This window comes from Heterodontus francisci, chromosome 13, assembly GCF_036365525.1.
Source record: "Heterodontus francisci isolate sHetFra1 chromosome 13, sHetFra1.hap1, whole genome shotgun sequence".
Lineage (NCBI taxonomy): Eukaryota > Metazoa > Chordata > Chondrichthyes > Heterodontiformes > Heterodontidae > Heterodontus > Heterodontus francisci.
In genome coordinates, this window is record NC_090383.1 from 110,920,560 (window position 1) to 110,933,400 (window position 12,841).

A 12,841-nucleotide genomic window follows, 5' to 3' on the forward strand; every position below is an offset into this window, starting at 1 on the left:
GATAGGGATGAAGATAAGGATGGGAATGGGATCGGAGATGGAGATACGGATGGGGATGGAGGTGGGGATGGAGATAGAGATAGGGATGGGGATGGGAATGGAGATAGGGATGGGGATGAAGATGGAGGTATGGATGAGAATGGAGATGGGGATGGAGATAGGGATGGGATGGGAATGGAGAGAGTGATGGGGATGGAGGAATGGATGGGAATGGGGATGGAGGAATGGATGGGAATGGGGATGGAGGTAGGGATGGGGATGGAGATGGGGATGGGATTGAGATAGGGATGAGCATGGCAGCAGGGATGAGAATGGAGATAGGGATGGGGATGAAGATACAGATGAGGATGGGGTGGAGATAGGGTTGGGGATGGAGAGAGGGTTGGGGATGAAGATAAGGATGAGGATGGAGACAGGGATGAGGATGGAGACAGGGATGGGAATGGGGATGGGGATAGGGTTGGGGATGGAGATAGGATAGGGATACAGATAGGGATGAGGATGGGATGGAGATAGGGATGGGGTGGAGATAGGGATGGGGATGGAGATAGGGATGGGGTTGGAGATAGGGATGGGGTTGGAGATAGGGATGGGATGGAGATGGAGATAGGGATGGGGATGGGATGGAGATGGAGATACGGATGGGGACGGAATTGAGATAGGGATGGGAATTGAGATAGGGATGGGGGTGGTGCTGGGGATGGGGATAGGAACGGGATTGAGGATGATGGTCTGAATTCTGATGTTTGCTTTGCTGATGACAAAACAAATTGCTTAAAGAACATCAATAATTCACATTTAAGCATCCTGACAGAGTATGTGGAAAATTGAAAGTGACATTTATTTTAGAAACAATCATTTTGCTGTCCCGTTTACTCCTTAGAGATTTAAGGGGCAGCTCAATGAAATACTAGATTGTCCAGCCCAGAGTTAGACAGATGCCAATTCCATTAGTCAGTCTTCCCGAGCCCTCACATTCCACCAGGGCTCAGCTTGGCTAAATCTCAACCAAACCTCGACTGTTATCCCAGCATGTGGTATTCCCCAAGCAGTGTATCATAGTGGGGGCAGATTTGGATTGGAGTATCAACCAACGTTGCTGCTTTTAGCAGGACTTTTGCCGTGAGCAGAGATTTTGAGTTGCAGCCTCCTGACAAAAGGTTAAGTTGTATCTTTGTTAAATGAGGTTTCAAGATTGTACAATGTTGCTTGTGTTTGTTGGGTAAGGGTAACTAGGGATCTGGAGCTAAGACGGATAAATGGAGTTGGCAGAGCAGGCTCGAGGGGCTGAATGGCCTGTGTAGGAGATACAGAGGCTAATCCAGTAACATTAAAAAACATGCATTACTTGCTAGTTACAGGCATGGAAGTACAAGCAGGATTATATTTATTGTGTGTGTGTCTTGTCCGATTATCTCACTGACTACAATCAAACAGGAGAGGAAGTGTTCATGTGCTTTCAAACCGGTCTTGAATTCTACAAAGAGACTTTGCAGGAGTCTGCCTGAGAAGTGCCATTGTGACTCTGAGTGGCCCATTCACTGTTAGTAAAAGACAATCACTTTAATAATGTGCTGCTTCCTGACTACTGACCTACTCTATAGATACAAGTTACTTAAAAACAGCAAGTAGTTAAAACACCTAGGAAAACAATCTTGAGTTCATCCTTTACTGAAACATTATCCTTTTATTTTTGTTCAATGTACCTCCACTGGATTTTAAAAACTCAACTCCACACATTGCCCTTTACTATCAGCCAAACCTTTATATAAAAAAAAGTACCATGTATTATCATTCAAAATTGGTTCAAAATGTTACCAAATATTCTTCCGTGGACCCACAAGGAAAGTGATATCACTAGCATTCTCCCCGCCCACCCTGTTTTAATCTATTTTTTTTTTCACCTCCGGGTTTGGTGAGAACGCTGGTGCACATGATTAGGAATGGCATGTAAGTTTGAGTTTGGTTTACAAAATGGATACTGCCTCTATAACCGTACGGTGACATATTCATCATCTAGCACCAACTGTACAAGAATGAGTCCATGTAAGATTTTGGATAATTATAATATAATAAAGTTTACAAGGCACTTGTAGTCCTTCTGTATATCATTCGGAATTTCTCAGTAACAACCCTTCATTTCCCCCCCACCCACCACCACCCACCCAACTTGCTGAATAAAGGGGAACTGGAGCAAGCGATTCATATTTACAACATAACCAAAGTTCCTCAAAGTGCTTTGACAATCTGACGAAAGAATGGACATTCTCACGCTCCCCTCCACTGATTCTTTTCCTTCTCTCTCTATACATTCCGCAGTTGAAAGCAAACTCTTTTCGCGTACGTGCTCCACACTTCGTGCCTCCATCTGTCGTCTTCCTGGTTTCTTTGGGTGTTATTTTTTTTTTCTTTTTCTTCTCCTCTGCCGCGCGCTCGCTCGTCCGGCCCCTTTAACGCCTCCCGCAGGCGATGTCGAAGCACGTGATCATCATGAGGTGGGCTTTGCAGAAGTTGACACGGTGCTCCAGTCGCTCGGTGACGCACTCCAGGGCCTCCAGGTATTCCAGAGAGTCCACCTCGAAACCTTGATCCAGATCAACTGGGAAAAGAGATCAGGTCATATAATATATATATAATATATGCGTGTCTGTATCATATGTGTGTGTGTGTGTGTATAATTCAGTGGTGACTGCATTGTGTCATATTAAGCTATAAAGAACAGGCATGTTGCAGGTTCAATTCCTGGTGTGTGCTAATGTATTTGATGTCAAGTGGAGAAACACTAAGGCAGGTCAGCATCTCTGGGTAATAGGTGGCAATCAGCCAGAGACCATAGAGTTGAATGAAGTCGCCGCTTTCGGTAAGACAGTAAACCAAAGCCCCGTCTGCCCTCTGAGATGGATGTAAAAGATCCCATGGCACTATTCAAAGGAGAGCAGGAGTTCTCTTTGATACCCTAGTCAATATTTAATGCCTCAAACAGCCTCACTAAAACAGATTTTCTGGGCATAATCACATTGTTTGTGGGAGCTTGCTGTGCGCAACTTGGCTGCCACATTTCTGTCAACAAATGACTTAATTGGCTGTAAAGCATTTTGGGGTACCCTGAGGTTGAGAAAGGTGCTATGTAAATGGAAGGTCTTTCTTTTCCTCATGTCCTTAGCTAGTTTCTCCTTAAAAGCATCAGGTAACCTGATGGTGTGAAAACAATGAGGCAGCACAGTGGGTAGCACCGCAGCCTCACAGCTCCAACAACCGAGGTTCAGTTCTGGGTACTGCCTGTGCAGAGTTTGCAAGTTGTCCCTGTGACTGCGTGGGTTTCCGCCGGGTGCTCCGGTTTCCTCCTCCAGCCAAAGACTTGCAGGTTGATAGGTAAATTGGCCATTATAAATTGCCCCTAGTATAGGTAGGTTGTAGGAGAATGGTGGGGATGTGGTAGGGAATATGGGATTAATGTAGGATTAGTATAAATGGGTGGTTCTTGGTCAGCACAGACTCGGTGGGCCGAAGGGCCTGTTTCCGTGCTGTATCTCTAAATAAAAATAAATAAAATAAAATAATGCTGATCTGAAAAATAAGGCCATTGTGCATGTTTTAAAAAATATAGAAATATTAATTCTTTTGGGCCTCCTTATCTCGAGAGACAATGGATACGCGCCTGGAGGTGGTCAGTGGTTTGTGAAGCAGCGCCTGGAGTGGCTATAAAGGCCAATTCTGGAGTGACAGGCTCTTCCACAGGTGCTGCAGAGAAATTTGTTTGTTGGGGCTGTTACACAGTTGGCTCTCCCCTTGCGCCTCTGTCTTTTTTCCTGCCAACTACTAAGTCTCTTCGACTCGCCACAATTTAGCCCTGTCTTTATGGCTGCCCGCCAGCTCTGGCGAATGCTGGCAACTGACTCCCACGACTTGTGATCAATGTCACACGATTTCATGTCGCGTTTGCAGTCGTCTTTATAACGGAGACATGGACGGCCGGTGGGTCTGATACCAGTGGCGAGCTCGCTGTACAATGTGTCTTTGGGGATCCTGCCATCTTCCATGCGGCTCACATGGCCAAGCCATCTCAAGCGCCGCTGACTCAGTAGTGTGTATAAGCTGGGGGTGTTGGCCGCTTCAAGGACTTCTGTGTTGGAGATATAGTCCTGCCACCTGATGCCGTTCACAAAATACAGTTCACAAAATATTAAAAAAAAATTGCATTTATTTAGCACTTCTCACGGCCACCAGACATCTCAAAGCACTTTACAGCCAATGAAGTGCTTTTGAAGTATACTCACTGTTGTAATGTAGGAAACGCACGGGGTTTGGTTAGACCTATGTTCTTTTTAGATGCATCAGGTCCTATTCAATTTTAGTGGCATTCTGTAGGGGAAAAAAGCCAAGCTGCCTGTGTGTGTGTGCCTCACTGTTGGTACATCACCCTGGCTTCTCCATCTCAAGGAGTTTACAATCTATATCATTATACTTTTTTGCCCAAAAAAAAAAATCCCCAGGAAGTCACTCTTTCCAGATCTCTGGCCTTCCCAATACTGACGATCATAGGAACATACTTATAACTGGAAGGTCAAAGGGCAGTAGGGTACTTACACTCCGTGATCCATTTACTCGGATCCAGCATCAGTCGCTGTTTGGTGGCCTCGAGCTCCTTCTTCAGCACGTCATATTTGGTTCTGACCTCCGAGATCCTCTGCTGCCGATGCTCTAATATCTTCAGTTTCGCGTTGAAACACACCAATCCCCGCAGCTAGAATGAAGAATATGAAAGTTTTTTTTTCCGAATTCTGTTTTATTTCACCTTCATCTGCAGCTAGGAGAGCACAGTGTGGTCCATGGAGCCAACTGCTAGATAAATTAGCATGTAGGTACAATTTAAGGAGCACAATAGGCACACAGCAATTGCTTTCCCTCAATTCCTCCTGTTCAACCCAAGCAGAACATCCCATCACTGCCTGGTGGTATGTTCAACATTCTGGACAAAGGATGGCACACTGTCTTGTAAAGGGAATTTCACAAACTGCGAGATAGATTTAAGAGCCGGTCTTTGAGGGAGTGATCACTACTGGTGCCATGCTGCTAATCAGTCTGGGAATAATAAGGTGAAGGGGGTAAATAGGTGGTGAGGAGATGGTGTATGAGCAAAGGGTTCAGATTCCTGGAATGGTGGAACAATTCTTGGTAGGTATGGTCTGGACAGGATGGATGCACATCTCTTGAAGGAGTGGTGAGGCCAACCTCTGCACTGGGTAAGTAGCTAGTTCTGTGGAGAGAGTTTAATGTACTGTAGTATGGAGGAAGGGAAAACAAGATAATGATGAACAAGGTAGGTAGGAAAGGTTAAAAAAAAGACATGAATCTAAAGAACATGCCACAAGAAGGAGGAATTATGATTGCCCTAAAAATTTTGAGTTAGGATTGTGTGGTATGGATGTGAACACATGAAGCATTCAAGAGAACACTGCAGAATTAGAAGCATTAGACAGGGTATGGTATTGTAGCCATAACAGAGATGGTGCTTAAGTTCATCTTTAGAAAGTCTACAAACCTTGCTGTCTGCTGCCCGCCTCCTCTGCAGCCGTTCGACATCATCTATCTCATAGACCTTGATCTCAAACGGTTCTGTCATCCCCCTCTGCACAGGTCGCAGGTCAACCCAGCGAACCCCAGAGCTGTTGACTGGTTTTCGGGCTGAAGACGCTGCATCGGGAGACAGGCTAGGGAGGAGACGCCGTCTCTGGGAACCTGAAAACAGGAGATAGATGGGTAAAATGAGGTCTGTTAGGAGCCGGGTACCTTAACATTGCTCGTCAACATTGCTGTTCGATGTCTTTTACACAGGTCTTGGTGTAAAGCTCATGGGTCATCAACATCATGCTTGCAAGCAAACAAAAAGGGTGCTTATATACAGCCTGATATAATGATGCCAAAGCTAAACGTTGCTATTACTGCATGGATTTGTGCCTTGGTCTCTGCTTTGACAATCTGCATGAAGCAATGATGATGTTGTGTGGGCTGTCAACTCAATATTTGATAGATATTACAGCCTGAAGATGAAGCTGTAGGATATTCCCAAGCAAATGTTCGGGTCCAGTGGTGTAAAGGTCTGTGAAGGTCCCTCATCTCTTTGCCCTGCTATGCCTCTAATGTGGAATCAGGAGCTTAGCTATTTCTTGCTTGACTGCGTTATGTCCACATTCACTGCCCTCTAATAACTTAACAGCTCCGAATGAGAAGCACTTTTAACTCTAACTCTTGAAAAACAATCTCAGTCACAGTCCATGCAAGCCTCATCATGCATCATCGCAGATGTGTGTGTGGGGTAGGGGAGGGGGGGACAGTGAGTAAGGGGCAGCATAGAAGAGGTCTTGGTTCCACTACATTATATGATGACACATTTGGGTTTTATTTAAAAACAGAAAGTGCTGGAAATACTCAGCAGGTCTGGCAGCATCTGTGGAGAGAGAAGCAGAGTTAATGGACTGGATTTTCCGGGTTGGGCCATGATCCAGACATCGGCCTCAATTCCGGGTCAGGAACCCGGAAATAGCTGTGGCAGGACGTCAGTCATGATCTTCCGGGAGGCAGTCACCTGAGAAACTGTCTCCCGAAGCCCCGTCCAAATAAGGACAGCGGGCAGACCAGGGAAGTGGCAGGCCCAATAGGAGGGACAACAGCCGGCAGCTCCACTGGGAGAGGTGGGCACTGTTGAGGCAGGCAGGATACTGTGAGGGTGCCTCAAAATGCAGCATTGTGCTGAAATTAAAACTCACACATGGCTACAGCTGTCGTGCCATGTGGAGGGGGGCCCTCTCCACAGGATGGCCTAGGCCCCTGGCTGTGTCTATTGCATCCCAGCAGGTCAGTGCTGGCGTGATTGACAGGAGGCCCCCTGGCCAGCCTCCCGTCAAATGATGGGCTCAGGCCTCGGCGGAGAGGGGGCATGGTGCCGACTGCTATCGGTATGACCTTGGCGGCGCCATCATGTTTCCCTCAATTGGCCCTTAATGGGCCTAACTAGCAGGAAGATGCTCGGAGGCTGGCACGCGTCAGGTCGGCTACCCAACTTGCTATATTTTGATTTTGCTCCTGTTTCTGCCTCCACGGCGTCAGGAAAATTCAGCCCAACGTCTCCGGTTGATCGCTTCTGTAAAAAAGGTCATCGGCATGAAATGTTAACTCTGTGTTTCTCGACACAGGTGCAGCCAGATCCGCTGATAATTTCCAGCATTTTCTGCTTTCATTGCAGATTTTCCAGCATTCGCAGTATGTGTGTTTGGGCTTTAATTTCTTCAGGTTAACACATTCCCACAAATTTTTTGACTGCTTTCAACGCCGCATTGAAAAGAATCTTATTAACCAATGTGTTACCAGAGAAAATCAAAGCCTCCTGAAACAATAATATTTAGGCCCAGGGCCCATTCAAGAAGTGAATTAAGAGCATGGCTAAAACAAAGCACTTTGGAACTGGACCGTTCCCACATTCTGTCTAACACATAGCAATGTGGGGATGAGTGAGGATTCCCGTGCACTTGAGTCACATCACCTCAAGCAGCAAAGGTAGTTAGGTGGACCAGGCTTACCTTCTGATGGACCACAGGTTGGCTCAAGAAAAGCAAAAAGATGAGAAAACAATGGAATTCGAGTCTGTGATACCTCCTCAGTTCACACAGCCTAACAATCTGACACAGTGTGAGCCTGCTGACCACAGCCCCAAGTCACAGCAGGAAAAACTGGCCACCTTTTCAGTTTTGCTGCTGCTAATTCGGCACAAAGTGTAGTGAGCAGCAACAGGGCCTTCCCGCTGATTCAGTAAAACATCATGTGGACGGGTAATATTGTTGCACTGCATCCATTAGAACGAATGTGAGGCCATTCAGCCCCTCAGGCCTATTCCGTCATTTGATTAAATCGGGTCTAATCTGCATCTCACGTCACAAAAAATCTATTGATCTGTCTTGAAAGCTCCAACTGACCTCCAGCAACCACAGTCTTTTGGGGGAGAGGGTTCCAGAATTCCCTTAGCTTTTGTGTGGAAAAGTGTTTCCTGATTTCCCTCCTAAATGGTCTAGCTCTAATTTTAACACAATGTTCCCATATTCCGGATTTCCCCAGCCAGAGAAACTGTTTCTCTTTATCTACCCTATCAAATCCTTTCAGTAATATACGGTGTCTCAAATAGATCACCCCTCAATCTTCTGTACTCAAGGGAAGACATGCCAAGTTTATGCAACCCGGCCACATAATTTAACCCTTTAATTTCTGGTGGATCTGTGCTGCAAACCTGTCTGGAAAGGGTTTGAGCTACTTAAAATATGTGGGGGGAGATGAATGGGGAAAGCGGGGGTCAGCATTCTCAGTGTCACATCATAATGGCCCAGGTTTTGCTGTCAGCTACGTCAGCCGCTCACTACACTTGCACTTGCCCACAGACTTTTTATGGGCTTTTGCACTGGAACTTGCTGTAATTTAGAGAGCCATTTCAGCTATACAGGGGACCTCGTACCTGTGTGATGTGTATCTCCTTAACCAATCAGACTGAAGAATCGTTAATGAGCAGCGCAGAGTCAGAACCATGAAGTGCCAGCTAGAATAATTAATTTGATGTCAAATCATGGACAAAAAGCAAAATAAAGCAAAGGAAAGAAATGCAGGATTACGAGAGATTAAGAGTTCATATGACAAAACCAATGTGCCTCATTCTTGGCAGGTGGGGGCCTGCATGACACCAGCAATAACGTAAGAATTTGTATCAGCCAAACCAAGAAGCTATAAATTATCATCCTCCTCGAAAGAACATATTAACAGGTCATCCAAGTGCACTCTCATCTGTATATGTAACTTAGCTGCTAAATTTTCTCTTATAACACTGAGAAATTGCTAGCCTTATCTTTATGAAACTTGAACAGAAGAACAGTCATGCCATTAGGGATAATGGATTAATGAATTATTCTAATTAGACATAATTTACTATGCAAATTTAGTTAATTACAAAATAATCTCTCCCCAGGACTCAAATGCTGCAAGACTTCACAAAACCTAAAGGGTTTGCTTTGAACCCAACTTTTTGGAAATAGTTGGCTAAAGACTCAATTAAAAAGAAGTTTTGAGCATAAACCACAGCTCATTAACCTTCAGCTGAACAACTGAAAAGCCATTTGAATACACAATAGAACTGTGTACATAACAGTTAAATACAGATACCATCTGTCAAGCAGGCAAGAACACTGGTACAATCTATTCATTTTTAATCACAATCGATTGTCACTCTGCCATCTTATTAGAACAGCGGTAGAGAACAGGAAAAGGCCATGTGGCCCATTATTTCCACTACTGACCATGTATAATCTACACTGTTGTTAACTCTACGCCACTCATTAAACCTAGTTAAAGTGTTGATCGGTATATCATTACAACATGGGATACAGATGAACCGTTAAGCCATTGTTCAGAACAAACACTTGCATTTATATAGCGCCTATCATGATTTCAGGATGCCCCAAAGCGCATTACAGCCAGTGATGTATTTTCTGAAGTATCGTCACTGCTGTAATGTAGGAAACAGAGCAGCCAATTTGTACATAGCAAGCTCCCACAATCAGCAATGTGATAATGACCGGATAATCTGTTTTCTGGTGTTGGATGAGGGCTAAATATTGGCCAGGACACTGGGGATAACTCCCCTACTGTCATTCAAAACAGTGCTGTGGGACCTCCATCTGAGGGCAGATGTGGTCTTGGTTTAACATCTCATCAGAAAGGTGGCACCACCGACAGTGCAGCCCTCCCTCAGCCATGAGTTGTGGTCGTTTTGCAAAGGGTTGGCACTCATATCATAGATGTTCCACATCAGGCAGATACCAGGATAAGCTACTGTTGTGACAAGGCATTGGGTTATTGTCTACAGCTACGAAGACACCCAATGGCCTTCCCCTTCACTAACAGGGCCTGTGAAGGTGCTACAAGATGCTAAAGATCATTTTAAATTGATATGTCTAATTTTTCTTGTGATTCCCAAAGAACGTAAAAGATCACAATTGTGGAACATAACTGCCAATCAGGTTGGAATCTTTACTGGCAACCTGCGACCACCTCAGCAGTACTTAATGGTTGGAATAAAATGACACGAAATATGTGACAAAAGAACTAGATGGAAGTATGGTGTAAATAAAAGGGATGAAAATGGGAGCAGAAGATGATAACGTTAGACTGCCATTGTAATGCAAAGGGTTCACAGTGTGTAATCTTCACCCACCGCCCAGCACCAACCACTGCCTCTTCAGAAGGTCAGAGTTCAGTTGAACTGGTATGCACAATTAGATTAAACACCTCTGTACTCTCTTCAAAGATGCAGAAACCCACCTGCTGTCGGGAGATAACACACGTGTCATTACTGCAGCTTGTTCATGATGAAAATGGAGAATATTTGTGCCGGCCTATGGACCAGGATCTAATTCAACAACACTCAGGTATGGAATAATAAAACAAGTAAGAATCTTATTCGTAATAACCAGTTTTTAAATCTAAAATCTCTGTGATTGGCAACTTTCTGAAGTCAGCTATTGACTGGACGGGTTCTGCTTAAGGCAAATTCTAGTTCCGTGTCCAGATAAGCTAACAATCAGCAATGAAAATCTATATCATGGCTTTGAATTTGTAAGATTGGTACAAACGTACTCAGAATAGCTGTTCGAATAGCTCATTGAGAGAGTAGCTGAACTGCACAAACCAGGCAGAAAACAAGAAAGACTTGCATTTGTATAGCGTCTTTCATGACCTCAGTAACATAGAAAATTTACAGCACATCATGTCCGCGCCAGCTGTCAAGAAGCCATCCAGCCTAACCCCACTTTTCAGCTTTTGGTCTGTAGCCTTGTAGGTTAGGGCACTTCAACTGCATATCCAAGTATTTTTTTCAATGTTATGATGGTTTCTGCCTCTACCACAGGAATGTTGAGCTGCTATTTTTACTCTTCTTTCAGCCATGTCTCAGCAATAGCTGAATACTGGCTAGGACACCAGGGAGCACCCCAAGCTCTTCTGTGAATAGTGTCATATGACTTTCTTCATCTACCTGAGAGAGTCTTGATTTAATACCTCCTCCAGAATGCAGCACTCCCTCAGTACCACTGAAGTGTCAGTCAGGATTATGTCCTAAGGTTTCTGGCGTGGGACTTGAACTCACAACTTTCTGACACAGAGTAAAGGATGCTACCCACAGAGCTACAGCTGAGCTCCCAGCCAATACTGGCTTAGATGAGGATAGGCTGCTACACTTGGCCCCTGGTTTTGGGAAAATAAACAATGGTGCCGGGATGGCTTGTGGCGCTCCTTGTGGTCAAGCAGACTGAAAATGCTCGGCTCATATGAAGAAGCACAAGAGCAAAATACTGCAGCTGCTGGAAATTGGAAATAAAAACAGAAAATGCCGGAAATACTCATCAGGTCAGGCAGCATCTGTGGAGAGAGAAACAGTTATTGACCTGAAACTGATACTCAGTTGGGTTCCGCCAAGGCCACTCAGTTCCTGACCTCATCACAGCCTTGGTCCAAACATGGACAAAAGAGCAGACCTCCAGAGGTGAGGTGAGAGTGACTGCCCTTGATATCAAGGCAGCATTTGACCGCATCAAGGAGCCCTAGCAAAACTGGAGTCAATGGGAATCAGGGGGAAAACTCTCCGCTGGTTGGAGTCATATCTAGCACAAAGGAAGATGCTTGCACTTGTTGGAGGTCAATCATCTTAGTCCCAGGACATCACTGCAGGAGTTCCTCAGGGTAGTGTCCTAGGCCTAACCATCTTCAGCTGCTTCATCAATGACCTTCCCTCCATCACAAGGTCAGAAGTGGGTTGTTCGCTGATGATTACACAATGCTCAGCACCATTCACGACTCCTCAGATAATGAAGCAGCCCATGTACAGATGCAGCAAGACTTGGACAACATCCAGTCTTGGGCTGATAAGTGGCAAGTAACATTCGCCCCACACAAATGCCAGACAATGACCATCCACAACAAGAGAGAATCTTAACCATCTCCCCTTGACATTCAACGGCATTACGATCGCTGAATCCCCCATTATCAACATCATGGGGGTTACCATTGACCAGCAACTGAATTGGACCAGCCACATAAATGCTGTGGCTGCAAAAGCAGGTCAGAGGCTGGGAATCCTGCGGCGAGTAACTCACCTCCTGTCTCCCCAGTGCCCATCTACCATCTACAAGTCACAAGTCAGGAGTGTGATGGAATACTCTCCACTTTCCTGGATGGATGCAGCTCCAATAACAGTCAAAAAGCTCGACACCATCTAGGACAAAGAAGCCCGCTTGATTGGCACTCCATCAACATTCAACATTCACTCCCTCCACCACAGTGGCAGCAGTGTGTCCCATCTCCAAGATGCGCTGCAGCAACTCACCAAGGATCCTTCTGCAGCACCTTCCAAACCCACGACCTCTACCACATAGATGGATAAGGCAGAAGATTCATGGGAACACCACCACCTGCAAGTGCCCCTCCAAACCACACACCATCCTGACTTGGAACTATATCGCCATTCCTTCACTGTCGCTGGGTCAAAATCCTGGAAGTCCCTTCATCACAGCACATCTTGTGAATGAACAAACAAAATATAGAAGAAGGAAAGGAGAAAATAAAAGCCGTTTACTGAAAGAAAAGGGCTTGGCAGAAACACTGGTCGCATCTGCCATTTTTATATCATTTCTTCAGATATCCTAATACCACTCCTTTGAACAAATCTCAAATATTTGTACAGATTTTACTGGCATCTCCTTCAGTTTAATCATTTCAAAGCGCTTGTTTACAAGGAGCCCAAGGGTAGAAT

General features: G+C 45.1%; 1 protein-coding gene across 2 annotated transcripts in view; it reads right to left on the reverse strand.

The window, feature by feature from the left end:
- Positions 1–2,169: 2,169 nt before the first annotated feature.
- Positions 2,170–12,841, reverse strand: part of kif26ba (kinesin family member 26Ba) — a 527,333-nt gene continuing 516,661 nt past the window's right edge. Inside the window, exons 13-15 of one of the 2 annotated variants that reach the window (XM_068045423.1) lie at positions 5,543–5,739; positions 4,588–4,744; positions 2,170–2,599 (exon numbers count right to left, since the gene is read on the reverse strand). In XM_068045423.1, the coding sequence (XP_067901524.1) occupies positions 2,451–2,599; positions 4,588–4,744; positions 5,543–5,739 (503 nt within the window). In that variant the 3' untranslated portion in view covers positions 2,170–2,450. Of the gene's footprint in view, positions 2,600–4,278; positions 4,363–4,587; positions 4,745–5,542; positions 5,740–12,841 lie in introns of those variants that run through there. The other variant, XM_068045424.1, reaches the window with a different exon arrangement.